The sequence below is a fragment of the Coloeus monedula genome (genome assembly GCF_965178545.1).
Source record: "Coloeus monedula genome assembly, chromosome: 3".
NCBI classification, from domain to species: Eukaryota; Metazoa; Chordata; class Aves; order Passeriformes; family Corvidae; genus Coloeus; species Coloeus monedula.
In genome coordinates this window covers 87887917-87908289 of record NC_138783.1, presented here as the reverse complement: position 1 = coordinate 87908289, position 20373 = coordinate 87887917, and the positions used below count along the sequence as shown (strand labels likewise).

The 20373-nt window shown below is 40.5% G+C and overlaps 1 protein-coding gene across 6 annotated transcripts in view; it reads right to left on the bottom strand.

Annotated features, from left to right (window-relative positions):
* Positions 1 to 10767: 10767 nt before the first annotated feature.
* Positions 10768 to 20373, bottom strand: part of UBE3A (ubiquitin protein ligase E3A) — a 53797-nt gene continuing 44191 nt past the window's right edge. For all 6 annotated transcript variants that reach the window (XM_082278238.1, XM_082278236.1, XM_082278241.1 and 3 more), the window contains 7 exons: positions 19799 to 19943; positions 15975 to 16180; positions 13633 to 13797; positions 13082 to 13237; positions 12914 to 12987; positions 12307 to 12450; positions 10768 to 12086 (listed from right to left, as the gene is read on the bottom strand). In XM_082278238.1, coding sequence (XP_082134364.1) covers positions 11966 to 12086; positions 12307 to 12450; positions 12914 to 12987; positions 13082 to 13237; positions 13633 to 13797; positions 15975 to 16180; positions 19799 to 19943 — 1011 coding nt within the window. In that variant the 3' untranslated portion in view covers positions 10768 to 11965. The remainder of the gene's footprint in view (positions 12087 to 12306; positions 12451 to 12913; positions 12988 to 13081; positions 13238 to 13632; positions 13798 to 15974; positions 16181 to 19798; positions 19944 to 20373) is intronic.

Genomic DNA, 20373 nt, shown 5'->3' with positions numbered 1-20373 from the left:
CCTTTGCTGGTCTGCAACTGCTTCACCAGAGGAGAGAGGGCGGATCCTCCCTTCTGCTTTTTTTAGCCCAGTTCCATCCCCACTGGTAAAACCCACACTTGGAAAGGAGTCCCCTAAAGCCCGCTGGTGGAAGGTGTCTGGGGCAATATGGCTTCACTAAACTTGGGAAAAGAGGGCCCTGGTGCATGCAGCTCCCATATGTAGGGTGCTGAGTGAACTCCCTGGCAAGTCGGCAGTCCCTGAGGGAGGCTACTGCGAAATCCCGTGGCCCAGCAGGGCAGGCTTTCCTTGCCTGCCAGGCAGCTTGCTCCCACGACAGGGTTGCTGAAAGGCAGGGAGAACAAGCCCTGTGTTGCAAAGTCATTCCACTCAGGCCTTTGTTTTCCTTTTCATTTCTTCTGAGGATGTCTACTCCATCTCCCTTTGCTGTTTACTGCCATCTTTTCTCCAAAATAGTTGTCACATTACCATGTTTCCATTAGTTAGGGAGAATGCAGAAGATACTAGCTTTCATTTTTTGCTGTACAGTATTTTGCTGTCATGCAACTTTCCCTATGTTACTTTCATCGTCCTGTATCTCACTGGCTTTTGAAAAGTATGGAGTAGCAGAGGCTGTTCAGCATGTATGGCATGGGATCCTCCAGTGGCATTAGGTATTACTAAGGGCAGTGCTCTGACTTTTAATTGTTTTCAGCCCTGACTTACAACAGTATCTGGGATTGATGGCCTGTTGGAAAATTGGTGAGAAACTCACTGAGAAGAGGGTGGTGTAACTGGGTGGTAGTGGAATGAAAAGATACAGTTTTGCTAAACTGAGTACTACTGCTCAGAGTAAGCCCTTGTCGCTAGGCAAGCAGCTCTCCCCTTCTATTGACATTTCTGAGCCTGATGAGGGAAACAAATCTGCCAGTGATTAAGGAATGGGGCTTTGCCAACAACATTGGCAAAGCGACCACTGGGTAGTAAAGTCCACACATGGCCCATGTCTAAACTCCTGTTACTGTTAACCTAGAAGCCAACTACACTTACAGATCTTCCCTAAATTGGGCTTAACTGCTGTTACCAAAATATCCACTGATGGTAACAAGTGGTTTGGAAAGTAGCCAAGATCTGTATGTGGCCAGTGGCACTCTGCTACTCCATACTCCATCAGCTGAATCTTGTCCTTATTTTCTTTAAGGGCTTGAGAGAAATGGGGGAGCTGCGAGAGGCTGGTTTTGGCAGGGGTGTAGTGCCCTTGGTCCCGCCCAGAGGCAGGCAGGGCTGAGGTGGAGCTGGGCTTATTGCAGGGTGCCCCTGTGAGCACCGACGGTGCCGTCACAGGCTGCTCAACTTGCAGCTTTCACCTCGTGACAGAGGTGGGTACTGCACTCGCCTTGGCTGACATTTACTGTTGTGTGACTCAAACCCACCTGGTATCTGGTAGGGGTTTTGTGCATATCAACATGTTCTCCATCAGTCATCATTCTCTGTAAATACTTGTCTACCCAACACAGCACAGCTGTTCCAGTCCACTAGGGTGAGTAAAACTGTTCAAAGTACTCTATACCGAATTTATACCTGTTTAAAAACCCTACAAACACAGGACTGCTTCTTTACCTGATGGATCAGAACAGCCTAATCTATCAGTTAAATACATGTTTGCTCTTCTCTTTCCGTGCCTCTTGATCTGGTTTTCATATGCCAGAAAAAGAGCATTTTGATGCTATTGGCTTCAGTCACTTTGAAACATACAGCTTCTGGCATGATGAAATCACATTCTTTGACGTCTTTCATCTCTGTAAGATGTTTTTTCCTCTTCTTTAATGTGGCTACAACATGTACATTAAAATACTTTGAGTACTGTTCAAGCAACTCTGTGTTTTCTCTTATCCATATCCCTCTAGATTTTAGTGTTTCATGACAGACTTTGATCATGTCAACATTACACGGCCCGGAAAATCATTAGCTGGAACAGAGATCTGAAGTGACAGAAAACCAAGTGGGAATGGTGGTCTCCCCTCACTGCAGGGCAGCTGGCACACAGCTTTGGTCGTGGGCCCACTTTTGACACCATCCCTGCTTGCAGATACCACACAGGCACAAGAGCCTGACCATTATCCCACTGCCCAAGGGGTGCCAGGTCCCATGGGGTGCAGAGCCTGCCAGGCTCTTCATGCTGCTGCCACCTGTCTCCTGTCTTTCCCTTCCCAGCTCCAGGCAGGGTGGCACAGCAGGGACAGTGTCTTGTCTAGCAGAAGTGTGTGCAGCTTTCTGCTACTTGCACACAGGTCACCTACCAAAAATTGCCTGGCACAGACTGGGCTGGACTTGTCCTTCAACCCTGCCTCAAGAGAAAGCACGGAACAGGGCAGTGCTTACAGAGCATTTGAACATAGGCCTTGTATTTAGAAATAGGTTTAATGGCCACGGCACTCACTTCACATGGGCCTAAGTGGGTAGCCATGGGCTGGTACTGCTGCTCCAAACTGCCTGTGCAGAGTGAGACACCAGATGGGCAAAGCCTGAGATGTCTGAACATCTGCTCCACATACAAAAGGAGAGGAAAGGTGGTGGAGTGGCACAACAGGCTCCAGCTCCTGCTCAGAGTGGGCTTTTCCAGGGAAAGGCTGTCAAGCTATGAACCCGGTACTCTGACAGCAAATGATTTCAGCCTTGCTCCTCTCTGAAGTGCTCTCAGTAGTAGCACCCCATCCTTTTACCCTCATTCCCTACTATTATTCTACTTTACAGTTTTTACAGCAGAAAACTACCCCAGAAAATTCAATTAACTGGACTTCAGAAGTAGCAGTGACAGCAAAACAGCTGATGTATTTGTACAGCCAAGGGTTGGGGTTTGCTTGACAGTGCACTTTCTTCAGAAACAGCGCAGGGAAGGTACAATTATGCTTTTTAACTCTTTTCTCCAAGGCATCAGCTTTAGAGTTTCATTCCTGCCAAATATTTATTAATGTACAATAAGAGGGCTTTACTTTACATTAAAATCCAAACTGCTCATTGTCCTTTTCCCCCACAAAAGCATTAGTGCTTTCTCTGAGCTGGTCCGTGTGTTGCCGGCTTTGGAAGACACACTTGTGTTTGCATCACTGCTGATACCAAGGATGAGACATTCACAGGCCAAACCGAGGCCAGGTTGTCCAGCGAGGTGACACAGGCAGACTAAAGGAGAGCTGCTCTTCACCCTCAAGATTTGCAAGATGACAGCATCTGCACTTGACTTCGAGGTCCCTCAGCTGTTCTAGTAATGTTTCCAACCTGGAACAAACAGAAAGAATCAAACCCTTGTCTACATAATTCAGCGTTTGCAGAAACCCCTTATGTACCCCTGAGAGCAAAACAAATTATGCACTAAATAGATCTGGCAACTGTACAGGCGGTTAAAGCGCAAGGTTGCAGTTGTGGCAGCTTTCCTGAGGAAAGCCATCAGTCTGGGACTCCCCTCTCCTCCTAAGCCCCATCCACAGTCCAGAGCATGAGAAGGGTGTTTGAGGAGGGAAAAACACAAGCCCTGAGGAACAAGCTCTAGGGCTGAAAATGGTCAGGCCTTTTGTTTCTGAAATTCAGATTTTACAATCATTTCCAGCTCACCCTCAAGGTCTGAGGCTTGCTGCTGCCAACTGCCCTTGCAGCTTCACTGTGGCAAATACAGTTCTGCTGTTCTGTTTTCGCAGTCCTCCCCATTCCACATCCTAGGAGCGGAGGGAGGAGGAAAGGCTTGCACTCTTTAAGCAGTTATTTAAGGATGAACACAAACATTAGCTTTACTCCAGAAGCAGCAGCAGGTCTCACAGATTTCCTTCATCAGAAGCTGGGACATCACCTGGGCTCCTGCAGGGAGAGTGCAAGTTGCAGTGCCAATGGCTCAGCTTCCATGGGCTGTCTTCCCAAGAGGCTGAGGAGGACACTATCCAGTTCTAACAGAGACCTGTCTTATTTGTACAGGTAAGTTGGGGTAGAGTACTAAAACCAGAAGTGCAGAAACATGGAAGGAATTTACTAACGGATGCTATTTCATTTTTCTTTCCTTAGCATTTGTGGTGGCTGGTACCAACCTTTCTGTAAGAGGGCAACTGAAGAATGCTAACATGGAAAATCAGGAAAGCACAGCTGTATTCCAGAGCAATGGGCAGCTTGATGAATAGCTATTACTTTCTTAGCTTTTTGTCTGTTTTAATACATTGTTTCTTTATTCTCCTGACAAGGAAAAACCCCCAAACCATTCTGTTCTTATTGTCAACAGTTATATTCTCTCATTGCCCTGGAAGGGGAGCCACCCCACAGCAGTCAAACCTGAGCAGCCCCTTTAGGTGAGTAGCATGGCAAGAGCCCACAGGCACTACCTGCCTTTTCAGAGAAGGAGACAGAGAAGCACAAAAAGATTTTATTGTGTAGCCTGTCTCCAGGGCTGATGAGTCAAACCAACTGTGCTGTAAAGATCTACTCTTTTTAGGAGAACCAACTGCCAGTTCCTCATCAAAGTACAAATACTTTACTTGCATAATAGTGCACATAATTAATCCAACTTCCTGCAGTGGGATTCCCACTGTTTTCAGATTACTCATAGGTTTAGGCTGTTTAAATTAAGTCCTCAGGCTGCTTGTTCACAGATCCAATGCTTGGCCCAGGAAAGCCTCTCTTACAGCAACAGCTTTAGGTACTCTCAGTGAAGGAAGTAATCCAGAGGTGGGATTTTTAAGTTCTGACTATTGAAAACCCAATGCCTCATCTCTTTGCAGTAACAGCTGCCTCTGACCACACTTGCATCAATGTCAGGAAAAAAGCTTATTTCTAGCAGCACAAAGCTGCAGAGCTGTTCTAGAAAAGCACCTCATGCCTTTCCAAACACATCAATTACCACCACAGCTCATTTATCCTGTCAGCCACAGCCAGGCTTCTCTGTGCATAGTTCAACCTGAGCACTGACAGCACAGGGAAGGCTCTTGGCTCAAGGTAGATTGACAGATGAGCTGCCCCAAGGAGAAACACTTTCAATTCAGGGCTTCAAGGCTGACACTTTCATTGCCATAACCTGACTGCACCAGCTGTGAGCACTGGCAGCCAAAGAAGGATGAGTGCAGTGAGGAAGGAGCAAGAAAAGAGCCATGCAGCACCTTGGGGCAGCTGCTGGCAGTTCAAACCCACAGCCAAGAGCAGGGGTAACAGACATGCTGGGCAAGGGAGACACCCCAAGCTGCTCAGCTTCCTGCCACAGGGGGAGGGAGGCTGGTACAGAAGGGGTGCTGCAATCTGGAGCCAGAGAGAGAAAGGAGAGAGGGGAGCCCCTGCAGAGTTTTCTAAACTGATTTACACTTAGTTTGGTGGACAGAAGGGGCCCAAGCCAGACTGATGGGTGACAGGAATGACTTCAGCAGGGCATGTTCCCCCTCCCCAGCCACTGCCTGCCAGTGCTGAGAGCAGACCTGTTGTGCAGCACAGCAGAGCTGCCTACTCCATATGGGGGTTTAGTCCTACACAGCTTCACTCTTACTTGGGAAGGGTGAAAGGAAAATTTCAAGAGCAAACCCAGGAGGTGATGAGACCGACTGATGCTGCCATCAGTCACTAGGAGACTCCCGAGGCTGCAGTCATCCTCAGGATCCAAGATTCCCAGAAGAAAGGTAAAAAACAGCAGAGTATGGCTGCTGGAGGCTTCCACCTTGCAGATGCCAGGAAGAAACTGCTGAAAGAGCCCATTTTTACCACCCACAGCCCTGCAGCAATGAGGCTTGGAGGCAGCAAGCAAATCACTGCTGCCAGCTGCCCCCAGTGTCACTGCTGGGCTGCAGCAGGACATGGTGTCCAAAAGTGCTGGCTCCAGGCCAGCCCTTGTCTGCAGAAGAAGCCAAGAGCACCAAAGAGAAAGAAGGGACTAAACCCATCCTCTGAAGGTGGCAAGAGAGGATGGGGGTGGTCCCAGAAATAAAGTCTCAAACCCAGGAAACCTTTCCTAGGGCCTAAACCACACAAGAAATCCTCTCTCCTCCAAAATCAAAGCTAGCAAGAAAACTGCCTTGGATGATAACACTGCTTGTCCAAACTGCTGCAGGTCTGAAGCAGGATTGCTTCTGAAAGGCCTGAGAATGTTGTCTGGAACAAATCCTAGCACAAGTGCAATGCTCTCACCCAGGCTGCTGGCCACTACAGCTAGGGCAAAAAGGAGAGCCTGGTGGCTCCAGCCCTACACCAAATCAGCCAGACAGGAATTTTGTTACAAAGGGTATCATCATCTTGGGGATTTTAGTTTGGGAATTAGACCCTCCCCAGAGAGATTCAAGGTGTAAAAAAACAGTGCAAGAGCAACCCTTATCAGATGCTCACAAAGAAGTCTGTTTTGGAGTACCCAAACTGGCAAAGCCAAAATGTCTTTTGTTTTATTTCAGGTGGCTTGCTACAAAATTCATAGTATTCTTCATGCAAAGATGACAAAAATTAAAAAGCAGTGTGCATGGCCCAAAGGAGTTTTTTCTTTAGAAAAAAATCTTTCATCTAGAAAACATTCTTGTGCCAAGTTTCCCATTTTTATTAAAATCAGTTAGGAAACAAAACCCCTTCAATTTTAACATATTGGCTCACCACCTGATCTTTACCCCTTACTGCTCAAACAGAGTGCTTGCAAACGGAAATGTTAAATCAAAGGTAGCAACACATGATGTATGGCAGATCAAAACATGGAACAGGAAAGTTCAACTAGTTGGCATTTCATGGCCAGTTACTCCTGAGCACTGTTACTCATACTGCTGTCCTGTACAGGTTTGGAAGCAGAAGGATGCAGTGGGAAGACAGATTTAAAGGATTTTCTCTGTGCATGACATCAGTGGCACAGCAGATACCCCAGAGCCTTCAGTGACATTAACAAGAAAGGCTTCATGTCAGGTTTGCATGTAATGGTTGAGCTACAAATCTCTGCATATTTTATCTTGACATTGGTCAGTCCAAGCTGTGAGCCAATGCTGCAGGAGCAGCAGGTGCAGTTGTTTGTAGTTGAGCGGTGCTGTCTGTCCTTCCAAGGCAGAGGTTTAGCTCCAGCAATTGCTGTCTGACTTTCAGTCAGCTCTGGTCTCAATTTTTAAGTCTCAAAACTATGCACAAACCTACCCAGCAAAATAACGTAGGAGTTCCTAATGCAATCTTATTGTCCTAAAACAGAATGATTCCCACCCTCCACTTGCATCTCCAATGTCCTTGTCTCTTAGACATGTCCCCACACAGAACTCCCAACACAGGATATATATTGAGCAAGACATCCATAAACACAATCACACTAGGCAAACTTCAGTTGTTTATCAGAATCGCTCTCTTGATGTATCCTACAAGTGCTGCAGAACAGAACAAAACTACACTTGTATATCTACAATTAAAACCATCTTCCCACATACTTTTAAATTTGGTTAATGAAGAACAACAATAAAAATCAAGAGCTGAAGACATCTTCAGATGGAGCACTAGAGAAAAATACAATGACATTTCATGGTTTTCCTAATGAATGCATCTGTGTAAGAAGTGATCTAAAGACTAATGCCAGTTGTCAACTCTTATTTCTAAAGCAGTGTCCCTTCCATGATACAGTATAAAACTGAATTTCTTAAAATTAACTTAAGTCCCTGATGCTCTTACGAGTTTTATGACAATTTAATTAAAACTTTCAACTATGAACAAGAACTGTAAGGAACTTAACACAAACCCTTGTGACTCAGGCTAAGCATAATAAACTCAGCTTTTGTTAGGCAAGGCTTGATTTTGAATAGCTACACTTGGAAGAAATTCCTGCTCCATCTTGCATGCTGAAATGATGGAGTTTTTCTGCATAATAAATAAGGCACAGCTCAAACATTCCACCCAATTAATATTCATCATAAAAACTCTTGAGACAATCAGGAAATTTTTAATCCTGTTGTGAGATTAAAAATTTACCTGGAGATTAACTGGCTACAACAGTGCAAGGGAAACACCTTAAAGCTGAGGATGTGGGGGTTGTCCTCTTCCAGAACATCAGCAGCATGGAAACCTGTGTCCAACTCCCTGCTCCACAGAGCAGAAGCCCTTGCAGGCACCTGGGCAGCTCACACTGCAGCTCCCTGGAGGCTAAGCCCCCCACGTCCATCACACCTGTGTGGTGTCAGATGTGACAGGAAGCTCCTGCTTCAGCAGTGAAGCCAGTTGGATGAGAGGCACAGACTGACTACTGTAACATGGAGTTGCTTGGAGCCCTGGGCCCATTTTCAGCCCATTCCAGCATCAGCCTTCCTCAGAATGCAAGGTTGGAGGGGGCCCCTTGGCTGCCACCATCCTGTCTCAGGCCGCTGCCTGCCAAATGGAAGACAAGCCCAGTGAGAAGTTCACAAAACACAATTACTTAGTTAACTGAACTATGCTCAGTCCTGACGGTGATGCCTTAGGTTTTAACTTCTAGATTTTTCAAATCACTGTACTGCCTAGTGTGTAACTCTGAAGTTTCTTGTAGCCTGTTAATTTCTGCTCTCTCTTGCTAGGTAGACATAACAAAGCCTCCCTGAGCCTACTCTCCAAGGACACCAAGACTGTCCTAGGCCAAAAAGTATAAACCAAAGAGCCTCTAAAGGGGAGGGGTAAGCTGAGGGGAATTACATCATTAAACTGAAGCTTTAAGTGGAGAATTAACCCTGCTATGCAAATGAACCAAACCTGTAAAAGTGTGACGAACTCGTGACCTGTCATCCACCCTGGGGTCCATCTTGACAACAGCCTCTGGCTCCCCAGGGGTACCTCTGAAGGCCTTTCAAATACATACCTGCTACTTTTATTCCCTTACTCCTGTCTAGTCTCTGTGTCTTGGAGGCCTCTTAAGGCATCAACAGCTGTTCCTGAAATCTTTTTAGCAAGAAGCAAAACCTTTCATCTTTTAAAAGGTGATGCTCTGTTTACGCAGCATTATGTACTAACATACCTCCAGAGCTAAACAAAACCGCTTCTTTACTCCTGATTAAATCTGAAAAAGTGCCACATTAAGATGATTCTTTTCAGTGCACTACTTCTTCTCTTGCACTATCATCATTTTTGAAGCATGTGATTGTATGAAACACAGATGGAAGCCTGATGGCCCCTTTGCACCAAGGCTGGAAACATCCTGGCAGTCTATTAGGGTGCAGAAGGAGATACTTGAAGAGGTATTTTTCACTTGTCAAATGAGGCAGTGCTGAGATGTCCAAAATATTTTCTCGTCAACATATTGAAGACACCCTGTGGAGAGAGCACCACCACACTGGCATCAGACTACTGCCTTGGAAGAGGAATCTTATGTCTCATTCAAGAGAAGTATTTCCATGACATATTAGTACACTTAAATCTCCAAGTTTCCTAGACCTAAACTTTGCTAGACATTGTGTAAGACATTCTAGGTATGCCTGGAGCCCAAAAAAAACCCCAAATCAAACCCAACTTAAAATGGCATTTTCCCTTTCAAACAACAGAATTCTGGCTGAAACTTCTGTAGGGCAGAAATGCAGCCTGCAGCTACAAGACTTCAATGTTAAATTCAAACCTTATCAACTGGTGCTGCTGAACAACTAGTGCACTTATACCAGCACTAAGGAGATCAGGTTTCAATACAGTGGTGTTTGGGGGGAGGCAGTATATATTTACATGAGAAATCAGTCAAACATGAAGTACTTATATCTTACCTGAAAATGATTCCTTGAAAAACAACTTATGCTTTTGAAGGCCAATGCAATTATGTATTATTTTAATCTTAATGCTAAAGGAAAACAGAAAGAGCATATTTACAATGTCAACAGTTGAGTTAGAGAACTTTGTATTGCTATCCAGTTATGCTGTCTGCACAGCTTTCAGACCTATATAAAAAACCCCAACATGAATCACATACACCTGTCAGCTGGGCGTAACCACAAACCACAGCTAAATCAGCATAAGAAGAGTTACAGGGATATAGCCTGACAGCATCAGACTGTGGAGACAGTACATACCACACAGCAGTATCATGATGTGTTCACGCTTGTAGCAAAGCGCCTCAAGGCACTTGGCAAATCTTGGTCTTACCAGCTACAGTGAAAGTTGCTCCAAACTTGAAGAGCTCAGCAGGCACTGTTGTCAACCACCCTACACTGAGAGGTAGAGCATCTTGTGTTTTCTTCTTCAGGAACATACAAGGTGGACATACAAGAGGGCAGGTCCTAAGGGCCACCTCTGAGATCAAAGGCCAGAAGACAGACAGCACCTCTCCCTCCCCAGTAAGTTTCAGTCCCGTGTGTCCAGGCCATCTGGCATTGGCTTGAATTTCAGAGGGGAACATCGCTGGACCCCACATCACTACAGTTCACTTCCGGAGAGTTTTCCGTACCTGCAACCCTCAAATTATGCAGTACTACAACAATTTCTAATCAAACAATTTAATAACTAATTTATCAAAGTAAGAAAGTAACTTGTTTTCTTTTTCACTGAACCATGGTGAAAAAAGGTCATTGTTTTATTCAGCATCATAGTTACATAACAGTTGTCTGTTTCTATTACTAGAAAGAATTTATTAAAATAGTCCTGAAAGACATCTTTTCTTTTTCCAATGATTTCAAAACTAAGCCTTTTAATGCCAATTCCACACAGTCACGGGTTTGATCGGTAGTAGCCAGTTATAGCAATTGTCAAGGCACAAGCTCAGCTCTGCACACCCGCTGCAGCTTGTATTGGAAAAGAGATATGCCAGTTACATCTGCAATTACAAATGCATAATCCCTTCATCATATATTGCAACAGGAGAAATTAACATTAAACACAGACTACGAAAGGTAAAGGATTTATTTCTGATATGATTTGTAGAGTTAAATTAAAAACCTACTGAATACTTTATGTAATAGATGAACATAACCTTAGTACTTACTTTCTAATAGTTTATTTAATGGCTGGAAGTGTACAACATGAAGTAGGCCTCACGTTTAATATTGTTCAATTTGCTTATTGTTAGATGAGATTAAAATACAGTAGCCATCCCTTTAGATTATGGTGCAACACTGATCATGTGCCTTGATAGGTAGGAAAAAATATTCATTAAATAAATGATGATGACATAACATGTAGGGAAGACTTTGGATTGTCTATTTAAAATGTCAACATAATAGGCAATTAAGAATAAAACTTCATTTTAAGTGCACTTCCACATGCTTTGTTTATAATATAGCAAAAACTTCCTATCTTTTTTTCCAGACACTTCACTCCCTACTCTAAAGCTGTTCAGTTGAAAATGCACTTTCCCCAGTAAACTTCTTTTTTTAAAAAATTAACTAAAATTTCTACCCTTTCATATGCTAAGAAACGTTTCCTAATTAAAAACACAGTTTATTACAAGACATGTGAAGACAACATATAGTGAAATGAATTTTAATTGTTGTGCTGTGACTAAAGTAAAGTTCTCAAGGCTGCAATTTAACATTCCAAGTTCTCCCTTCCATCTTTATTGATTCTTAAGATTTTGCACAGAAACTCTTTGGGGGCTAGAACAGCAGTAATTGCATCACACTGTTTTTCAAGACTTCAAGTTTCAAAAGCAAACTCTTCAAAAAGTACAGTTCTTGGTTTGATTAGATACAGGGACAAAAATATAGCACATACTTGAAGGTTACATGGTCTACAAATGATGGCAATATTTTCCTTGGGAGAGTACAGTTTGTTTTCTTGTAAATACTCAAAAAGGCTCAACTTCAAGCAGTAATAAACACAAGCAAAAGTGATTTAACCCTTAAAATAAATATTCAGGAAAACCTCTCTGTACATACAAGTGAAAGAATATGTAACACTTTCACGCTAAAAGAAAAAATAAAGATTTTGTTCATATAAGCAGCTGAAATCTGCTGTTCCAGCCCAATGTCCCCAGTAAAGAAGGGAGGCACAAACACAGGTGACTACTGTAGCTCACTATCTTATGGCCTTTTTGGACAGGGACATCATCACCATCATTGTTTAATCCCTTTTGTTATACTTATTACAGCATGCCAAATCCTTTGGCATATGTGATGGCCTTCAATAATCTTTCTTTAAGCTTTTCTTTGCTTGAATACTCCGGAAGCAAAAGTACATTAAAGCATGTGTGAGATGTAGGTAACCTGTGGGACAAAAAAACAAACAAGAAAAGAATTCAGAGTTTGGAACATGCAAAAGAAATACATCTCTATTATACAAGTCCAAAAAGAATGAATTTGAAAAGAATATACTTTTCTTATAGATTCAACTTTCAGATTTAACTAGGTCAATAACTTAAAAGCAGGGAATTCACTTTCATTTATTAAAAAAACAAGCAAAATGAAGGAATTTTTTTTTTTTTACCTCTCTGTATCTGGGCCATTTTTGGCTATGATCATCTTTAACTTTCCAAGTCCTCCCACAGGGGCTCTGTCTGTGCCTGTTGTAAACTGTAAGAATAGTCTTTTCTGTTCATCTGTAAATGAATGGACTATTTCCCAGAATTCCCTACCAAGGAAGAAATCAAAAAGTAAATAAACCATAAACTTTCTTTGGTATAAATTTCAAAAGTAATTGAGCTTTGAAGGTGTAGTAATTCTAATCTGTCTTAACATCAAGTTTACAAGTTGCATTCATAAATCAAAACTCTCAGAATGTACTTACCAATAAATGAGATTCAGAAATAGAAATCAGAAATATTACCAAACACTGCAGTTTAACTGGCTTTAAAAATTAATTTGGCTGCGTTCTGCAGATATTTTATTATTCCTGTTTCCTAAGGAATTATACTGATTCAACAATGCTTATACCATCTCCTCTTCTCTAATGACAATACTTGAGAAAAGTGAAATTACACAAGATGTTTGCATCTCCAGTACTACAAAAATACTAAATCTAACAATATTAAATTCATTATGAAGAAAAAAGCAGATAAAGTGCTTTTTATCCTTACAAAATTAGAAAAAATTACCTAATAATAAGAGAGTCTCTTGTATAGCCACCATCATATTCTGTAGTTTCTTCTAGTGCTTGAAAATCTAAATTCTGTAAGAAGATGATATTTTTAAAGATGACCACTAATTGTATACTTAGGATCAAAAAAAAGCTCCACTCTCTAGTGTACATTCAGAATTCTTACCCTACTTCCACAAATAAGTAATTCAATTTCCTCTGGTCTAAATAAATATTTCAAAGGAGATTCATTGGTCACCATGTGGAATCCTCTCCGAAAGGCCTTGAACTGCTTTTCTACTGATTTATTGAGTATGTAGTCAGCATACAGATTGACAAATTCCTGCAAGGAAATAAACCCCAAAAAAACTTAGTGCTTCAACACATGCCACTTGAAGTACCTCCCAAAAATACAAGACCCCAAAATATATATGATTCTGTAATTCTGTGCAGATCATCTGCGCTCAGCTTCCATTCAGCAACACAAAAGAGTAAGTCTCAAATACTGCTCAAACAGGCCCAACATCCCACCCAGAAGCTATGTGTACATGTATCGATGCTTTCTCTAAGAGAAACCTTTTCTGTTCGCAACCACACTGTGCTATGGCAATTTTAAAAGCCTTTTAAACTTTGAAATTGTAAGTGAGACCAAACCTTTATAGGGTTCTACATAATTCTACATACAGTATATCTAAGAACTACAGATTCTGTTTAAAAAGCTCAGTGTGCAACATGTACCTTTCTGTTTTCATTTGTAATAGGAATTTTATCACCGTTTTCCTTTAAATCATGCATCATTGGATTGCCAAAGAGATCCGTGTGAGATATTTGAAACGTTATCATCATATCATCTTCCACACTTCCTTCATACTCTAGTAAGTCTCTCAAACTCTGATACAGAACCTAACAGAGTAAGAAATACATGTCTGTCACAAATAAGCTTTGATAAGATTTCACTAAGTAATACAAGAAGACATGAAACCACCCACCTCGAAAAACGGTTGCTATATTCTATGACACAAGTCACATAAAAATCTCCCATAGCAGTCCAAACAATTGTTTACTAAGCTCAGTATTTGTAAAGAGAAACAATAGAAGATATTAAGATAAAAAAGAAACATGGCAATCAGTGATAACTCCCTTAAAAGAGCCTTTTAGTACCCACCAATCTTCCAAAATGCAATGGTCAAACCTGCAGTTTAAAAGCCTTTGATAACCTCTTTTTGAATCTGTCTTTACTTTAGGCAACCAGAATATGTTACACTAGTAAGGGGAACATTCTTAAGTCAAAAATCAGAGAAACCCCTGTATTTTATATCAGATAAAATTCAGACAGCAGGCTTTTATCTTCTACTTCTTATTTAAAACACAAACCAACTAGGAAGTAATCCTGAAGCAACATAGATGGGGCAGTCTTTATCATAAGACGACATTTATGAACCAAAAAAAAAACCAAAACCAACAACAAAAATACCCCACCGAACCTCAAGTTAGGTCAGAATTCACCAAGTAGAATCTGAAATTACCTGTAAGAGTTTGCTCTATTCCAAGGAGCAACCAGCCTTCCTCCCTGCTATGCCTTAAGAAAAGCCCAAGAATCTCTTAGAAACCACAGACTGTGCAGAAAAGGAACTATTATTTGGCTGTGATAGAGGTGTAGGGGCTAAAGAATACAAAGCGAAGGTGAAAGCAACAACTGTGTGCAACTGTATTTTTATAGTGAAGTAGAAGAAAGACATTTCCCCTCAATGTTTTAACTGAAACATGAAAGTTTACATGTAAGCCTCAACCTCTCACTATCTGTGTGGTTTTGATTTTTCCACAGGATCTTTAAAAAGGACCTTGTACTGAAAATCACTGGACTTGAAACCATGGGTGGTGAGGGCTGGTGAACATCCTATTCTCCATGCTCTACAGCATTTGAAAAAGCATTGGGAGGCTTGACTACTGTGAATTTCATTTTGGGTTTGAGAAGCTCTGAAGTGTTAAAGTCATATGAAAACACAAAGAGTTAAAAAAAGGATTATTTTAAAAGGAATCAGTGTAGGTGTTAGAGGAGAAACATAAAAGCAGGGGAGAAAAATTAGGAAATGCCCTGACTGCCCTGTTCCATAGAAATGCATCCACTTTTTTTTGGTCATAAAGAGTTCTGAATATGTAATAAAAGTTAGAGGAAACTTGGGGCACTATTTCTCAAAATCATTATACAGAGAAACTGGTTGAATCTGGCATGCTGTTGTATGTAGCCATGCAACGCAGACCAGATAACATTTTTTGATTACACATGACTCATTTTCAAAAGTGAAAGGCCAGTTCTTTTTAGACAGTATTATTTTACTAATCTTTTTTGAAAAGATGAAGATTTTGTATAACTGCTTATAAAAGGGAAGTGTTACAGTGTTTGAAACAAAATGAAGCTTGCTAACAACTCCTCTAGCAACATGAGGGGAAGCCACTGGTGATCTTTGATTGCAGGTGGAGCAGGGCCAAGACATCCTGCACACACACTTGTGTGCTCTATCTAATAAAGCACATGGACAGCTCACTGCTTGTGTACAGCCACTGGCTGGGAATGAGTGTGGGAAGATGGACATTGATCACTGCTCTGATACGGGATATTCATTAACTGTAGGGATATTAATACATTGCCTCATCTGTCTTTTGCTTTAGACAAAAACCAGTAAGAGCATCACACCTTTGCATGTTTACTCTTTCACTTTTTTTTGATAGAAACTCCACAAATAGCTATAAACAGCCTAATTTTAGAAGTCTCTTTGGGAAGATACATACTTGTTTATGTTTAATAATGCTTAGTAATATTTAGCAATTTATGCAGTAAAAAAATAAAACAAAGCTTTATTGATACTGAGCCCTATTAATTGACACTACAATTCTGCCTCCTCCAAACCAAATGTAGAAAGAGATTTTACTGCCTATGAATTTATTTTAACAAATACAGACTCTTCACTCAGGTCACTGGTTATTTCACTTTCAGTTCTGACAGTGATCTTGTGTTTAACTGAAATATAGATTACATTATTGCATGGAAAATGCACTATTAAAGAACATAAGGAACTTACAGGATGAGAGTCTGCCAGATCACGGAAAGTTCCTTTTTTGCCCATTAGCTTCCTGTAGACAACCATGGGGAAATGTACATCCAGTATACAGTTGTTGTAAATAGCCAGTCCCAGTACTATGCCAATCAGGGTAAACTGACCCTCAGTTTCAAAAGAGGACGGATTAAACCAAAACAGTTTTGTAGACTCATCGTATGTGAACATCCCTGTTGAAAAAAAAACCCAAAAAGTTGAACGATTACGGTAACAATTCAATAAAAAGGGCACATAAAACATACCATTATAAACCCATTTGCACTAGCCTTTAAGACATGTTTAACTTAACATTATACTGAATTGAATGGCAAAGAGAAACTACTTACCTTAGGGTGACTGGAGCTGCTCAGAACACTGTTACTCACATCACCACTAAAAGTGTGCAAGAGAACTGTTATACAATATCCTGCAACACTCACTGAAGCTGCATGTACGCAAGCTTTCATCCCCTCCACTACTGAGGAACCAGCAGCACATCTCCAACAGCGACTGTGACTTTGATAAATACAACAGTGCAAGAAAAGAACACAGTCAAAAACATGTGGATGAAACAATCCTGAAGGACTCTAATTACTAAAAAGTGACAGCCTTTCTTCAAAGGCCAGTCTCAGCAAAGGAACAGGACTAGATGCAGCCCTACTACTGAATTAGAAGCTACGATGATGGAGCAGGGATTAACCATCACACATGATTTTAGAGTTAGATGCCCAATGGATTTAGTTGCTTGTTTCAAGGACCATTGTTACGGCAGCTATTACACACATTTTAACTTGAGAGGAAAACGGATCACGGCTTCACAGAAAGGGTTGCAATTTTAACACCTTGTCACTGTCTAAAGGGAGTGATTTTGCTTCTCTCACTCAGTTCACTATTTCAGGTGACCAATTTCCTGCTCAGTTCATGAGCTGAGCACTGAAGACTTCAACAAACAGCTGAACTGACACATGCCAGAAGCCGCACAGGGAGAAAAACGTGCAGACAAGAGACAGGCACAGTTCCTTACCCTTTTGGCTGTAGCAAGACATAAGATAGCTCTTGTTTATGGAACTGGAGTTTGTGTACAGGCTATAAATTATTTAAATGAAACCTACAATAAAATCCATTGCTTACTTGACTAGATACTAAAGCAATATAAATGCAAGCCCCATAGACTTAAGGTGAGAGAGACTACCCTGGACAGGTATGCTTGTACAGCTAAGTCTCATGATTTTCAGGCAGAGCCTAAGTAAAAATGTCCCAGGCTGTTTATTCTCAAAACACCGGAAGTCAGATCCATGTGGTCAAGAATATCAACTACATTTGCCATAAGGATTTATCTTGTCAGCTCTTACAAGATAGGCTTGTTTACAACCTGTGCAGATGTACAAACTGATTACAAAGCCACATGAACAACAAATTACTCTAAAGACTGAAAATATAATCTACAATCAAGAGATAAAGACTCTTTTCTCATTTCATGTAAGGAAATGAACTACAAGCTCATTCAAAGACTCCAGCTACTCCTCAGAACGGATTATGTTCCTAAGTGACTAGAGCTGGGTCAGCCATTAGGGGAGCACAGAAATAATAGACTGACCCATCAGATAAGGCAACTGGAAATCAGAAATGGATGAGCAACTCAGACATATGTAAGACAAACATTATATAAAATCCTGTATTCCATTTTCTGAACTTTTCTGAAGTTAACTTCTGGATTACTGGTACATAAAAGCAATGACTTGTACTAACTGGAATATCATGGAAAAGTTAAACTGTCAAAACAAACAACTCCAGAAAATGTCTAATAATGAAGGATCAAGAGTTTACCCAGATCCACATCTGGAAACACTTTAAGGCGAAATACAGTATTTTACTCCCTTAACAAAATTAAGACTACAGTACATTAAAATAATAATGAAACACCAGAAGAAACTGGAACCTGCAAGAAGGGGAAAACAATTGCCCTTGAAGCTACATGACGTTGTAACTTCTTCCCCTTTACCATGGTAATTGCTGGTCATAAATCCATGATTATTTCTGAGTTATTGCCTCATTTGAGTAAAACTTTAAGGTAGTTTAATATGGAAATACTCAAAAAGTTGAAGAAACTATAATAACAATATACATCTCTCCAAATAAACCTATTAAAGGACAGACATTTTAAATTCCATTTAAATGATCGCCTTCATTTTCTCAGGTAAAGAAAGCATTTATAAATCAACAAATGTCACACTTAGTATATCTGATGCATACATGAACTGGTATACTGCAATGCATATATATATATATATATATATACACACACACACACATACACACACACACACTGAATGCAAGCTACATGTTCTTCTTTTACACACTTAAGCCAAAAGCCAATAAAAAGCTTTTTCCCCCCAGAGTTACTATGAATACAAAATGTGTACTGCTTTTTTTCACATTTTTAATACAGAAGTAAAATTTACAATATGCATGCACATCTAATCTGTCTCCTATCTTTAAATGCAGGGGTATATACACAGTGCTTGGATCTTCGCTTAAGCCGACTTTAGCATTACTAAATAAACAGTATTTCAATACACCCATATAACTTCTGTTTAGATAATCTCAAGTTGCAAATGTATTTATTTTGCATTGAAAATAAAGTTTCATCAGTCAAAGTACTAAGATTTCCTTATTTTGCCATACTTCAAAGTAAGCTAATTCAGATTCCAGATCTCTCCAAGTTCATAGCATTTTTCAGACTGAGTAAGACTTGTCTATGGTTCTGCACCAGTTGTTATAAGAACTGGTTTGCATATGGTAAAGGGCAAGTGCCAAGGTTCAGATTTTTGTTACTGATTCTGGGTACTTGATATTGATACTTCCTCTCTAACCTGGTCAAAGTAGATTTCTGTGTATTTTCATCAATTTTCTAAGATACAAAACTAAGAAGAGCAGCTTTCTCTTTTAAAATAGTCCAGTGAAACCAAATTAACAGCCATGAGCTGTTAGGCTTCTTTCATGGAAGCCATTACAGGAAGTATAATGTAACATCATATTTCACATAAAATGTGAAATTAGTATAGGAACCTGGCAGCTCTAATTTCTATTCTAACACAAAGTATTCTTATAATTTTATAACATTTTCATCTTTTCAGTGTAGCAGACAAGCTGCACACTAAAAGAAGCATGTCCTTGCATAAATGATTGGTGCAGGGAGCAAGGAAAAAAAGAATATGATGGAAATATGACTGCTGAAACACAAACATAAAATTATGGCTCTAATATATCAAATTACTCTAAATTCTTTAACTATAATCAAATTTGACATTGCTGTCACACTTTGGATCTGTAGAATGGAGACTGTCAGACTTATTAAGCTGGAGGAAGTGGAGGAAATAACTCAAAAACTCACCATAGTCCTACTCTTGCATTATTGCAGAAGCTCTTCCTCTTTGGTTTGATTACTAATTCTAGAAGCTAATCACAAAGCAAAGTGAGGAGAAAGGTGAGAGAACAAACAAAGGAACCCTGCAAAGAAACCCTGTACTACTGATTTGTATCCAAACAAACAATGATAGCTCTCACTAACTACACACAGTTACTCCTTCCATCATTCCTCCTTTAGGAGGATGACTGCTGATGACATGGGGAGCCTCAATGTGCTCAAATACTCTCCTCACCATCAATGAATCTGGAGAGCTTCAGAGAGAAGCAGCAGTGGACATAGAAAGCATAAACATGGAACAATCCAGTTTGGAAGATCATCCAGGCCAACCAACCTTTTGTGAGAAAAATCTGTTACATCAGTAAATTATTAGAACACATACCGATATCCGGATTGAAGATTTCTTCCACAACCAACTGAAAAAATTCTTTGGAAACACCTCCTTCATCTACCCCTTGCTCTCCTTCAAATTCAACATACAATTGCTTCTTCAAGTCTGCAGGATTTTCCATGGCAATCATCTCTAGCTATTGAGTGAAGAGATAGAAATATTTAATTAGTAAATCTGTTTACTAGAATAGTTTAGTATCAAATAATGAAACCAAAAGTACCCACAAAAATAAAGAAGAAAGTGAGCACAAATCGCAACAGTAAAATCAGAGAAATCAATAGTAATGCTAAATCACTCTAAGCATGTTTTAGAATCTGGGGATTAACACAGCAAGAAATTTACCACAGAACCGATCTGTTAGCCCATTAAAGCTCACAGGCTGTTAGCCTTCTCTATTTTCTATTCTTCTAAGCACTTATTTAAAATAAGTTATCATTGTTTTGCACACAATTCACAGAAAAAGAAAGAAAAGATGTGTTACTGGGCTAATTAAATTCATCTGACAATGAAGAGTCTGTGATATGATCCACATGTTTGACAATAAACGGCTTTGTGAAGGCATTACA